We start from the raw sequence: 14,491 nt of genomic DNA on the forward strand, positions 1-14,491 counted from the left end.
ACTGCTGAGGGGAGCAGCGGGCGGCGGGAGAGGTCTGCGCGCCATGTGGGACCCTCCTCTGGTGGCCGGGGAGCAGCCGGGGATCGAACCAGCAGTGCAGAAGCTGCGGGCAGCTTCGCGCGCTCAACCACTGTGCCACCAGGGAGGCCCCTGGCATTTCATTTTTCAAAAAAAGAGGAAATAGGGTGTGTTTCTGGGTCCCCCAACAGGAAGTGGGGCTTGCGAGCACAAGAACAGGACTGGACGAGAATCATTTTGCGCTCAGAGCCTGTGGAATTGGACCAGTCTGGCCAGACAGATGTCCTAGAGTCTGGTTGAGGCTTAAGGTCTGAAAGAGACCAAGGCAGCAATTGAAGTGGTTTCAGAGAAAGTGGGTAATACTGTTGGCCAACACTAGTGTTTGTTTTCCAGCCTGTCATTTTCATGTGCTTTTTATAGCAAGAAAAGAGCCTTACCAATGGCAGACTTGGCAGGATGGCTTTTGAAAGAAGGTAGGTAGCAAGGGAAAGCTAAGATTCACCCTGTGGGTGAAGGAGGCTGAGGGTACTCTGGTGCTGAAATGGTTTCAAATACAGCTGAGCTCAAGGCAAGTTGATTAAGCTCTATGCATCTTCCAGGTCCAAGGAGAACTCCTCCCTTGTTTTTCAGGTCAAGTTGACCTTTATTTAGGAATTTCTTTTTTTTTTTTTAAAGATTTATTTATTTATTTATACAAGCACAGCGTACAGTCAGAAGCCCAGGAGGGTGAGAGAATTCACCAAGCCAGAGGGGGAGCAGAGCAGACTAACGAAGTACACTGCTGAGGGGAACAGAGGGCAGCAGGAGGGGTCTGTGCTCCATGTGGGACCCTCACCCAGTGGCCGGGGATCGAACCAGTGCTTCAGAGGCTGTGGGCAGCTTTGCAACCCAGCACTCAACTGTTGTGCCACTGGGGAGGACCCAATTTAAGAATTTCTATAGCTGATGGAAAGGCACAGTGTATTCTATGTGCAGTAAGGATTTCCTCTTTGTGATTGGTAGTCCCCACAAATTCATTCTGCAAAAAAACCTAAATGTGACTATTCTGGAAAATACCCAAGCAAGAAAGTGTCTCCCAAATCATTTTTATTATAATGTGAACTTGTGGAAATTACGTTGATATAAGTGGAGCCATTTTAAAATGGAGCTGAGCTGCCACTGCAACAGAAATACCACTTTGCTGTTTAAACTAGGTTACATTCTTGAACTGAGCCACCAACAGTCCAAGAAGCTATTAAGATTGAGAATATTCTGTTTAAAAGGGCTGGAAAAAGTAAACTTTTACCATCTTTTACCTTTATGACCTGTTCACCTAACCACCTCATCCTGACTTTTGTTCCTTTTTGGGACATATTTTAGGTTTATCTCTAAATGTGCATACCCCAAATTATAATTCTTTGATCCCAAGTAAACATGCTTTACCTTTTAGTAGCCTCCTGAATTTTTAGGGTAATAGACATATATGTTCAGACTCATGCCCAACTGGCTGGATGTAGGTTCTGTGGGTCCCATTTGTATCAATGGGGAGTTAGTTTCACTATTATCAGACTTTAGACCTGCTTTGTTACCTGTGTCTCATTATAGCTTCAACACCATTGATTTGTCACATGGGTATGAATGCAGGCATGATAGCAGAGATACTAGCAGTCAAAGGGAATTTGGGATACATGGAGCATCCACCTGCTTTCCCAACAGGCAAGAAGAGCTAGCTGAAATGAACCCTGATCCATTCCTTTAACCTTATATATTGCTATCTGTAGTAGTCACCTACTTTACTTCCTAGAAGTCTTACACAAAGCATAAATTTGAATTTTTATTTCTGTAAAATAGAGTCATCTATACTAATTTCAGAATCCAATGAAAGCGTTAGAAAAACATGGTTTTTTTTTGTTGTTTTTTTTTACTGATTTTCAGCAAAAGTGAGTGCTAACTTTGCAGTGAAGTGTATACAAGAGAGGGAGTGGTAGGAAAATAACACTTGAACATTCATGCCACTGCAGAAACCTGACCTTTACCCTAAAAGGTAAATACTCAAGAGAGAGCATTCCCTTTAGACCTTCCCCTTTTGTAAAGTAGGAAACAAGTTTAAAGAGAATAGCTCAAAGTTAGAGTCAGAACCAAGATTGAAATTCAGAACTTCTGACTAGTACTGGACCCAGAACTCTGGGATTAGAAATTATCTCTAAGCAAATCAACCTAATTTACATGGAGGTTGAACTGAAATCTGATCTTCCCTATGAATACTCAGTTTTAGAACTTTGGCGCCAAAAGCCAGTGACCTCCTCCAATATGAAACGCAGTTATTTTATTTTATTAGGTGGGCTAATGTGTTGTGTGGTGTTTTTTTTTTTTAAACATCCTTGTTTATTTTTTCACAATATAGGATTTCACCCTCAGGTGTGGTCACCAGGGTTTTCCCACCCAAAGCACCCAGAGTCCCCCACCATAGTCCATTGTGCCCCACTACCCTATTTTTTACTTTTCCCCTTTCCAGCTCCCTCCCCTTTCCCTGAGTGTCTCAGCTCTACTGTCTGCTTTCAAGGGTTGGGCTTACAATTTGTCTTTGATCCTTTCTTTGATTTCCTAGATTCCACCTCTAAGTGAAACCATCTGGTTTTTCTCTTTCTTAAATGCAGTTATGTCAATAAGAAGATACCTTTACCACCAGCTGTTACAAAAGATAAGACACAATGAAATGTATAAACAATGTTTATTTAGATGTTCCAGCTTCTTTTATATCAGGTTAGTCAGTTTGGAGAGAGGTCAACAATTCCTGTAGGAAAAAGAACTTGAATTTGAGTTCACATAGTATTGAACTTGAACACACATAGTATATTAAAACACAGCAAAAATCACAGAGGTGGTTAAAATAATCAGAAGTCACAGGTAGACATAACTTTTGAGGGTGGGTGACATCAGTGAATCCTACTGACATCCCACCTACACCCTACAAAAATTGAGCCCTTTGTAGATGTCGACCAAAAGCTGAATTTATAAAGACTAATTTATGCGTGTTTTACTTGGTTAAGTCTTTAGTTGTTCAAACCAGAGTCTAAGGATAAAACAGTAACTAAGTATTGGTTTTATATATGTGATAGCAACAATCACGAGTAAGCAAAAGTTCTTGAAGTTAACACTGCCTCCTTTGACCCAGATAGAATTTTCAGAAGGGGGATCTTTAACTATGTCTCACAATGCATTTTCCCCAAATCAGTCTTCAGCACATACCTGGTCATCATAGGCTTCATTGACAAAAGTCTCACTGTTCATTAGATTTTCTTCTTCTTGGTCATTTGCTTTGTAGTGGGTCTGATTTCTTGACGAGGCCATGCTGCTTCTAAGAAATCAAAGAAACAGAGGCACTGACCCCTTTGAGGCACTTTTACTTGCAGAAATGCCTCCTACATGCATTATTGCTTGTCCAGGCCTTGCTCAAAGAAATGGCCCAAAAGTTTATTTTTCAGATCATGTGACCTATGTGGCTGCTTCATTGCCTAAATCCTTCCTCAGAAGATAAATTTCTAGAGTGATTTTATGCCTCCAAACTCATTAATTTTTTTAATCTTATTTTATGAGGCTTCTTTAGAATAAAACTCTCTCATGGGAATATTAATAGCTGCTCACCTTTTTAATTCATGTTTTCTTCTGAGATAGACAAATGATGACAGAGCTACCAGAATGACTGACAAGGCCATGGTTAAGCCAAGGGTGAGGTATCCAGAGGCAGGTCTATGCACTGCCTCCTCACAGAACTCTCCACCATATTCCATCATGCAGCTGCATTTCCTCAGCTCTCCCTCCATTCTACAGACGCCCCTCCTGTTGCAGAAATTGCTGCTACAGGGCAGATATTTTGTCCTCTGTGAGTTCTCAGGCTGAGCGAACTCCCCTCTCTCCTCAGTTTCTGGGGCCTTGCTTTCTTTGGCAGGACTCGGAGAGGTGAATGTTTTGCTGAAAGGGTAATTCATCCCTCCTGGATGAGGCTTGGTGGGCTCTGTATCCTGGAGGGGCTGCACAGCTTTCAGAGCCAACTTTTTTCTAGCTGCTGGATCTATAGTTGTTGAACGGGTTTCGTCTGAATAGGGACCTACAAAAACAGTAGGTATGAATGTGGATGTAGACACATGTATGTAGTTAAAAAATATCTCAGAAAATATAGAATCTTAGTGCATTATAGTGCATTCACCCAGATAAATTTGAATTTATGGAATCATAATTACCAACACTTCTTTTGGCCTAAAAAAGAAAACTTCTAAAAGTTTATGTCTACATCTGATTTTAAGACATGTTTATCTGTGAATATTTTAATTTTTTGAGTGCACATACATTTTTGGTTTAGCAAGATCATCAAGTTGCAAATATTGAACCAGATTTGGCTGTGAGCGGGGCATATCTAAGGCAGGGAGCAGGCAACAAAGTGCTTCTAACCAAAGAAGAATTCAACAATTCAGTTTGTGTTTTAGGTATTTCACCATAATCTCCATAATTGTTGGTTCCTGACCAGAACACTAAAGACTAAATTACTAGGGGAGAAAGGCAATATTGGCAATGAAACTGCTCCATGCCTCCACTGTAAGTTGGTATTACAGGAGTGTGCAGATCTTTGGTGGTAGGTATATCCATGGGAAGCCAGTCTAACTTTATATGTTCAATACCATCTCCTCAATCTACCAAAGTTTTACATGAAAGGCAGGATGAAACATTTATTACAGAGCAGAGCCAACTCTTCAGCCTTTGCCATCAATAATGAAAGATCAAGTTCAAGTATGTGGTTTCTGGTTTACTTTTAAAACCAGTTGTTGAAGGTGACAGGTTTCTCACTCATTGATCCCCCACCTTGAGTTACTGACACACCACCACTCTTATTATGCTGGGAATCAAAATTCGTCCTCTTTCCAATTTAAGATGATGTGGTTAGGGTAACTGGTACTCCAGCTAGTCAGGTTTAGGAGGATGAAACTTTAAATTGAAAAGTCAATGACAACCCTTTGTTCTAAGATTCTTTTCCAAATCTCTTTCCTTATTAATTACAACCAGTGTAAGTACCAAGCCTACTGCATCTTCGATAACATAGCTTAGGGAACTGGGACTTGTTGGAACTATAGCAGAAGGAGAGCAAAATCAGATATCTGATCACTCAACTGAACAGACATGACCCACCTTTCCGTGAAGGCATATTTGGCTCAGTATTTCTAGAATAGCTCTCTATAACTAGCATTTGAGTGCAAATAGGACAATCTTACATACTAAAATGACAGCTTTAGCACATTATCTTGAATTCCTTAACACATTTATGAGATATAAAGGACTATTTCCACATTAAAAGGGGGATAACAAGACAGCTCAAATAGTTTTCCCATCTTTCTTCTCCTTCACTATGTCTACTGTGTGATCAAGTTAAACAGACTGAATCAAACCAAGGTTAAAGAGCTCTCTTTCAAACAACATACAAACTATTTAGCCCTTTGAAACTCAGTATCATATTTGCTATCATAAAATGAATCAGAGGGCACATTAGCTTTCCATAAGCAGTTCACATAATCTATAGCCAATAGTTAGAGGTTTTATATTGTTCAATTGAAAGTGTCCACAATGATAACAAGGTTACAGAAGATAAAAGCTTGAGGAAACCTGTGGAACTAGATATTATAAAAGTCAGTCATTTGTGGTGATAACAGTAGGTGCTGGGTAGGAGTTACTCACAACCCGCTTCATCAGATCCATCCAGACAGTCGGCCTGACCATCACAAACTTGCTTCACAGAAATGCATTTCTGACCATCCTTACAGGATCGTGTCAATGTAGAGCACTGGATAGTTTCAATACAAGCATTTTTGTCAGCCAAGTAGTACCCACTGGGACATTTACAAGTCTTCCCTTCAGGGTTCGGTAAGCAGATATGGCTGCATCCTCCATTGTCTTTTGAGCAGCTGTTCATACCTGTGGATGTCATGTGCGCGTGCGCACATACACACACACACACACACACACACACACTGAGTTAGATTGGATCTCAGAAGGTTCTTTTGCAAACTCTCTGAAAATAATCTATCAGAGTTACAGGATACTGATGTTTTCTCCAAAGTTGACAACTCTTTAAATTAGTTCCTTTTAGTCAAATAGGTACCAACTGGTTGACTACAGTTTGTGGATAAGGAAGCTTTAGAAGACTTAAGAGTTTAGACAAGGGATGAGCTCAAGAAAATAGAGGTCAGTTCTCTTCTCCCTCAAACTTAATACTAAAGATCAGATATAAAAGGGCCCTCATAATAATATTCTATTTCAATGAAAACTTGGAAGCTGTGATCTCTATTATCCCTTCACGAGTATGATTAAGTCAACCATTTTTAACTTACCATAGTTCTCCAAGGTCATGTCTTGACTTGTTCCAGGAATTATGTAATAGATACGTATATAGACAGAACCCACATTTGGGGTAAAAAGGAGTCCCCGGGTTCTCATAACTAAGCAACAGATTATTATCACTTGGGTGACCATTTTATCACACTGAAGATTTCTAACAAGGGCTCTCCACAAAGCCAAGACTTCAAGAATTAAATCACGACTAACAAGTTTATAAAGTTTATTTTCAAAAGAACAACGTTCCCTTAAGACAAATATATACTCCTATATACATCAGAGTAGTTGACATTAATATCAACAGATTTTATCAATTACTACTTCAGTTAAGTCTGTCATCACCCCCAAACATCTATTCACTCCATTGTGTCTATAAGAAAGGTGGAGAAACACATCTGAAATATCTAACATTTCAAGGATTAGTTACATCCCAAGTTGGTACCAGTGACCATGAGTAGAACAAAGACTGTTTCTGCATTAGAGATAAAATGGAATTTTGACTATGGAAGAGTTATAATTCAGTCTACAGTAATAGGTACTTTAAATTAGAACCCAAGTCTACCAAAGCCCAGTCCAATAATTACCTCTATCAAGTTGATTAAATCAATAACAGGACAGTTATATACCAGAACCAGACTATATCTAACTGCATAAAACAATACAGTTATGCAGATCTATAGGAATTTGTCAGAGAAATTATTTAATAAGAATCTAGAGGGCCTCCCCTGGTGGTGCAGCAGTTGAGTGCTGGGCTGAGAAGCTGCCTACTGCCTTTGCAGTGCCAGTTCGATCCCCGGCCACTGGTGAGGGTCTCACATGGTACGACAGACCTCTCCTGCCGCGCCCGCTGCTCCCCTCAGCAGTGTATTTCGGCAGTCTGCCTGTTCTGTTCCTCACTCTGGCTCTGGTGAATTCTCTCACCCTCCCGTGCTTCTGATTGTACCCAGTGCTTGTACAAATAAATAAATAAATCTTAAAAAAAAAAGAATCTAGAGATATTTTAAGGAGATATTACAGGCTGAAACCTCCCCTCCTTTGGGAAGTTCAGTAGACTTCATTGCTGTCATAATTATTACATGGTTGCTTACCCTGTTGATTTAGTTTACTATAAACTTTTAAATCCACAATCTTCTGGTCTACTTGGAACCACCGCTTTTCTGAAAGTTCTGCCTTGCTGTACCACACTTTAGTGAGTTGGGCTGAAATAAAAGCCATTGAACAAGTATTAACAAGTGTGAAATTTTACCTTGAGACTGTTTCCTGGGAAAAGAACATTGTTCAATATGAAAACTGTTATTCATCAGGGTAAACTGCAGATTGAGTACCAGAAGTATTACAGAAGAGACATGTATTTTTTCATATCTTGCTACTGGAAAGAAACTTCAAGATAAATAAAAACCATTCTATCCCTTTCTCCAAAATAAAATCAGGTATAAGTAGGTTGTCAGACACATTCATACATATCCACACATCTAAAGAGAAACGTAGAATATGTGGCTCTTAGATGTAGTTCATGCAATTGAGGGGTAATGATTTTGAAAACTATTTTAGAACATTTCTGAAAAAAGCATAGCTGCAACCAGAGTCACCAGGAGAACTTAAAATAGATAGCAGAGTTCTCATCACATACCTAACAACTTAGCATCTTTGGGGTTTATCTGGCAACTTGTTTCTGTAATTCTGATGTCAGCCCAGCTGGTCAATGGACCAGCATTTGGAAATATAAAGAGAAAAGGTTTATTTTAAATAGCTTTTCCAGTTTTACCAAGTCCAGACTCTAGCCAGAAATAATACAGTAGAGCGCTGTGGCTTAGGACAATCTTTTTGAATCCAGAAATACACTGCAAATATAGAATACCCTGTAATTTACCTAATAATTTCATATATATTTAGTCAACTGAGTCAGGTATTGTTCTCATTTTACAGTAAGGTGTTACAGTAGGTGTATCCCCTGTTTCCAATTCCTGACCCAGTTTTCTTGATACCATGTGGTGTTTTCTTCTAGAGGAGAAAGCATGCTATGAAAGCCAGACACCACAGGCAGAGGGATTAAGTATATTCATATAAGGAGTAACCAAACAGGTAAAATATCTCCCTGCATGTCACAGAATCACTGTTATCATTCATGTTAGATTAGGGAAGTTGCCTAACTATTCTTCCAAAAGATAGATACTTCCAACGATCAGTGCTAAGCATGGGCAGATCTCCATCAGACACCCAGGAGTAAATTCAGATCACAAAGACAATCATATATATATTTAATACCCACCATCATCAATTGTTGTCCAGAACATCATGCCTTGGCCATATGTAAAGAGGTTAAGGCCTTGAATTCCTCTGCAGTCTACTCTGTATCTAGAGCCATCTTGCTGGATGCTTTCTATGAGTCCCCTCCCTAGAAGAGAAGATCAGTTAATTTCTCTTAGTCCAAAGATCTGCCCTATGCCCTGGAGCTCTTCATATCTTGCCCTCACTCCCTTCCAGGAGGACACTATTTGCCATGCACTCAAAAAGACCAGTTTATCTTCATTGTCCTATTTTAACAGTGATGGCAAATATGTATGAACAAATCTTTGTGTAAGTTCTCAGCTTTATTCCTTCACAAAGAGGCAACTGCATGACAGCATGGGCTATTTTATGCTAGTCAAGATGGAAAATAACTATTTGGAAGATGGTGCAGAAAATAGAACTCAGACCTAAAGGCCATTGGAAGTTAAGACTGAAGACCAGAAAGCAGAACATTACTATTTCATTCTGTCCAACTGAAGCAACAATTGCTTACCAGTATCAGCCCAGTATATTCGGGTTCCTGAATCCGAAAAGGCCAGACCCACAGGGAACTGGGATTTCTGCCACAGCACCTTTCTCCTGCTGCCATCCATGGAGGCACATTCAATGCTGGAGCCAAGCCTGCCACCACCCTGGGGACCCAGGTCCACAAAGCACATGACTGCAGTAGGTGGGTGTAGCACAACAGCAACTGGGTGGTAAAGATTTTCACTGAGCAAGGCAATGGGATACTGGCCTTTGGAGGTAGCTACATTGATGTGAGGGTTTTCACTATCAATCCAGTATATGTTTCCACTCAACCAGTCCACAGCAAGATGGACCACTGCCCCCTCCACAGACAGGATTTTCCTCCAAGAGAGCTTTCCAGATTCTTTGAGCCTCAGTAGCCTGATATCACCTTTATCCAACTCTGAAAGGTAGAGAGTCTTTTCCTGGACAAGGTAGTCCACTGATGCAAGCTGGTTCACATTGGTAAAGGGAAGTATCCTATGTTCTGGCAACATTTCTTGCCCGAGTACAGCTTCTAGGTTTTTCAGATAGACCTATGGAAACAACAATGACAAAACTTAGATGGATGATAACAGTTGAGGTTATTCTTACTCTTCGCTTTGATTTTACATTAATGCTAAGATACTAAATTAAGGTTTTTATATGTTCTATCTTCTAAAAGAAGATACCAGCTATTTCTCTCCCTGCCCGGAGTTTTAGTCACTTAAAATTCCTTGAATCCATGTATTATGAAGATCTATTCCCCTACTAGAACACTCCCCTACTAAAATCCGAAACTGAAGCTGGTCTTTTATTCAACAATTTGTCATTTTTAAATGTTAAAATGGACAAGTCCTATAGATAGTATAAGATAGGGGTCACTATTATTATACCTTTTATCTTCCTATAATTTAAGAAAGTTCCTTCACAAAATGTGCTTACCCCCAAAGACTAGAACCCAGAAGAGCACCTTGTATTTGGAATTACTCTACATGGTCAGCTAGCTGTTTGGACAACTGGAGAGTTAAACACAATCTTAGATCCCTAACCTCACTGTGTTCTAATGTACTAATAACTGCTTAAGGCAATTTAATTAGGCGATTTAATTTAACTGCTACTTTGTTTTGTTCATGACAGCTTCCAGCACACAGTGAATATTAAAATTTAACTTGTATAGTAGGTCATCAAATAACATTTGGTTATAACACTGATCAGATAAAAACAACCCCAGCTCATGATGAACAAAATGTCTTTATTCAAGGATCTGTTTTTATTTTATATCATTTTGCTAAAAATCACTTTCTAAGAACCTATCAATGATGTTAAGTGAGGAGTTACTGTATTTGAAGAACATTCCAAGAGAAAGAGCCCTTATGATACAGCTCTCAGCCCAAGCAGAGAGATCTGAGCAAGCCTGTGGAATGGTACCTGCATGACAACTGTGGACAATACAAGGAACATAAATGCAGACTCCTTGGGTGGAGCACAGCTGATGCCATCATCTGCAAGCAGGAGTCCAACTGGGCAATGACAGCTTCCCTTTGATTTTGGGCTCAGAAGACACAAGTGAGAGCACTTAGTGTCCAGACAAGGGTTAAAAGACCTGGGTTGCAGCACTTCATGCATTATCTGGAAGAAAGAAACCTAGATGTCACTGTGCATTATCGAGTCCTTCAAAATAGCAAATGAGTAAGTCTTGCTTTTTTATCATCACAGATGGGTGTCACTACAGTTTGTTCCCGAGACTCTCATACATGTATCCATTTCAGGAAGAACTAGGGGGATATTTTGAAGAGCACTCTATAGACCTTGACTCCATAAGGCTGTTCAAAACGCTTGATGAGGACGGCTCTGTTCTTGCCTGTTGACTTCTTCATGTGCTGTACTGTCCTTGTTTTCACTTCCGACCAGAAAACTTCATCTTCAAACACAGCAACTGAAAAGGGGCTCTTGATTTGTGTTAGCTGCAACATCTAAAATGGCAAAGGTGATGTTTCTCACCTGAGTTTGACACAAGGCACATAACATTTCAGACAAGTTTAAAACCAAAAAGCACTTACTCTAATACCAGTACCATCTAGATTGGCAGAGCCAATAGAGTGAAATTTGTCATCAGACCAGAATATCTTCCAACTCAACTGATCAAGAGCTATGCTAGTTGGCCAACCAAGACCTTGATTGATGAGTATTTTTCTGTTGCTACCATCCATTCCAGCTTGTTCTATTTGTGGTTCACCTCCAATTTCAGACCAGTACATTAACCTATGTGGATAAAAATCAGCTTTAAGATGAAGTACTACCTTGCTGAAAACAATAATTATTTCTTTGAAACTCTTTATTTGCTGCCCAATTATACTTTCCTCAAACTAAAACTTGGTCTACTCTTAAATGTGATTGTGAAGTAGTAAAAGAATATTTCACTGAAAATTTCACAGTGATTGTTTAGTCATCAATTGGGGGTAAAATATCATGGGTAGTTGTACAAGAAACTTGGGAATACATTAGTTCCTAGCCTGGAAAATATACAGGAAAACTACAGTCTTCTCTGGGCTTGAAAGTAGGCTAATTGCATGGACAGATGTGTGCCTCAGGTTCATCTTTGGCCACAAGTCATTTGATGCGTCAAAAATTCCTGCCATTTTTCTAGGGAGCGTGCTAACAGTTCCTGGAGGGAGGTATTTCAAACATGAGAAAAGCAGAAGGGGTACTTAACTGGGTCACCTTCAGTTCCTGAATTTTGCTCTATCTTGCTCTTACATTTGATGCACACAAGGCCATCCCAATGAGGGTGTGGCTATAACACATAGGAAATGTTGCCTCTAAGGTCCCAACCCTTCGCAGAAAGAAAGAACTGGATAGAACAACCCAGGCTTGATCCCAATATGTAATTTTTCTGCACCTCACCCCCTATCATATATATTGCAAATTAAGTACGATTCTTAATTCCATTTTCTTTCTCCTGTAGGAGGTACTCAGCAATATATTTGTTTATGTTATCAAAATAATATACTGGCCCAGTAAATGAGTAGACTTACATCTCACTTTACTGAAACAAAGAATTTTTTTTCAGAAGATTTTAAGTGTACCATGTATACATAGATTTAAAGTAAAGTCAGATAAGGTTTCTAGTCATTCATTCTATGGTGAGTGAATACCACTAAGGAGGAAAACTAAACTTAAAGAACTTCACTTTAAAAATGAACTCACCCATTTAGAGGATCTAAAGCCAAAGACCGTGGTTGGTTCAAGTCATTATCCAGAACAACTGTATACTCAGATTTTCCTCTCCAAACAGTAGTTGATGCAATGGCCAAAATCTGCCCGGCTGTCCCATCAATCCAGTAGAGATTCCTCCCAATCCAGTCAACGACTAGGCAGTCTGATTTTATCCCTGAGAAGGAACCAGTCAACATGTATACTTAGGTTAAATTATAACTTCACTAGGTTTCTGCTCACAGATTTTCATGCCATATTAATTTATTTTCCATCTCCATGAGGATGATCTTCTTAAAATGCTCCAAAGTACTATTTGTAGACAAAGATGACTGCTGCAAATAGTCACTGGCTGACAGCCTGACTGGTTCCTGTGTCTACTGAGATGAGAATTCACCTTTTCTAACCAATGAGCAAGCTGTGGTCACTTTTGAGATATAATTAAACCAAAGTTTAGGCTGTTAATGCATTTAATTTTTCATGCTCTGTGTATTTGGTAAGCACAATATAAAAACCTACACTTCATTTCCATCATACCTTTTACCACTGTTCCTTTCTTCTTTGTGTTCATACTTATCCACTTAATAGTTTCTGCACCAACATCTGTCCAAAAGATTTTCTGATCCACTAAGTCATAGTCAATAGAGAAAATAATTAGGTTCTTGTCTGTGGTTGCCAGAACATCTTCTTTCAAGCTCCTCAATCCATAAAGGAGCAGGTTAAACTGAATTGCCACAAGCAGGATTGGTTCAGTACCTGTCAAATAACAATTGTTTTCAGCAGGGTCTTAAGGATTATGAACTGTGAATACCAGCCCTAGCTAAGTAGCCTTCACATTTTCATTGCCAGGGCTGTAAAGTCAGCTAATTGGTATCTGTGTAGCTAAGCTAATACCCATGGTTTTAAGATACTTAGAATAAAGAGATGATTAGCTTAACTTGAAAACCCCACTATCTAACAAAATATTTTGGAAATAGTTGAGAAGGAAAGAAATGTTGTCAAGTCCTTATACATTTATTCTCACTGACTTTAGGTAGGGTACAGAGACTGGAGTTATGGTTTTGTTATAATGATGATTTACTAGTGGACTTTCAGGCTCAAATTCAACCTGAAATATGAGATATAAAAAATGGATTTGGGAATGTGCTAGGTTGGCTGTAAAGACAAAACATCAGGCTCAAGCATTTAAGTCCTGAGAAAGAGACTTGATTTAGGACATCAAACTCTCAGGGTTTAGGAGATAGTCCCCACTCCAGTTCACCTGTTGCTTTACAAGTGTGGCCATCAGGCTCCAGAAAGTAGCCGGGATGACAGGTACAGGTGTAGGAGCCCTTGGTGTTAATACATGTCTGACTGCACAGCTGACCACCCGCCTTCTGGCACTCGTCCACGTCCTTGCAGCCCACGCCACTGCTTTCCAGCTCAAAGCCTGGCTCACAGGCACATACCTGAAGGAAGTTAGGAAACATTAAGACTCTCTGAAGACAGTACAACCAACCTTAGCTTAAAAAACACGTGGCGATATGTTCAATTTGAGCAACTTAAACAGTTCTTAGAATCAACTTTATTTTGGTTCCAAGCCTATCATATTCTGACTCTTCCTTCTTATCAACATGCTACACACTCTCACTCCAGCCACCACAAGGTCCCAAGTTAACGAAGTTGGCCACGTTCAGCCCAGGCGACCTAGATCCCCAGTTAATCAGTAAGAAAAAAGGTCCATAGACATAACTGAATGGATTGTCTAACAGTACAGATGTTACTAGGATAGACATCAGAACAGAGTTTTCTTCTACTTATTCATCAGAATCTGGTTTACTATGTTAAGCCAATTCATCATGCAGGGGCAGTCCTCAACTTAAGGGCAGGTCATACTCCAAATACTTATGTGGAAGGGACTTCCATATGAGCAGGTTCTAAATTTCTACAGTGTCCCATGATGGGGGTTGGTTGGCTTTTGAGATACTCCACACACACTTTTTGTCACCTAGAACTCACCACTGGGGTGAAAAGGACAATGGTAGTAAGTTTCTGGAAATTGGAGCTATGGATCCAGAAGATGCAAGACAGGGAGGTGCTAGGGAGGACTCAACAGGAGCCCAGAAAGGCCCAGGCCCAGGGA

The 14,491-nt window shown here is 39.8% G+C and overlaps 1 protein-coding gene across 1 annotated transcript in view; it reads right to left on the reverse strand.

The window, feature by feature from the left end:
* Positions 1 to 2,761: 2,761 nt before the first annotated feature.
* Positions 2,762 to 14,491, reverse strand: part of LOC311170212 (low-density lipoprotein receptor-related protein 2-like) — a gene marked incomplete at both ends in the record, with an annotated part of 47,249 nt that continues 35,519 nt past the window's right edge. Inside the window, 13 exons of the mRNA XM_084232601.1 lie at positions 2,762 to 2,791; positions 3,247 to 3,355; positions 3,643 to 4,105; positions 5,722 to 5,958; positions 7,467 to 7,577; positions 8,648 to 8,773; positions 9,161 to 9,710; positions 10,585 to 10,785; positions 10,965 to 11,129; positions 11,217 to 11,418; positions 12,364 to 12,547; positions 12,907 to 13,125; positions 13,631 to 13,817. Coding sequence (XP_084088727.1) covers positions 2,762 to 2,791; positions 3,247 to 3,355; positions 3,643 to 4,105; positions 5,722 to 5,958; positions 7,467 to 7,577; positions 8,648 to 8,773; positions 9,161 to 9,710; positions 10,585 to 10,785; positions 10,965 to 11,129; positions 11,217 to 11,418; positions 12,364 to 12,547; positions 12,907 to 13,125; positions 13,631 to 13,817 — 2,784 coding nt within the window. The remainder of the gene's footprint in view (positions 2,792 to 3,246; positions 3,356 to 3,642; positions 4,106 to 5,721; positions 5,959 to 7,466; positions 7,578 to 8,647; positions 8,774 to 9,160; positions 9,711 to 10,584; positions 10,786 to 10,964; positions 11,130 to 11,216; positions 11,419 to 12,363; positions 12,548 to 12,906; positions 13,126 to 13,630; positions 13,818 to 14,491) is intronic.

The sequence above is a fragment of the Talpa europaea genome (assembly GCF_964194135.1).
Source record: "Talpa europaea genome assembly, chromosome: 4".
NCBI classification, from domain to species: Eukaryota; Metazoa; Chordata; class Mammalia; order Eulipotyphla; family Talpidae; genus Talpa; species Talpa europaea.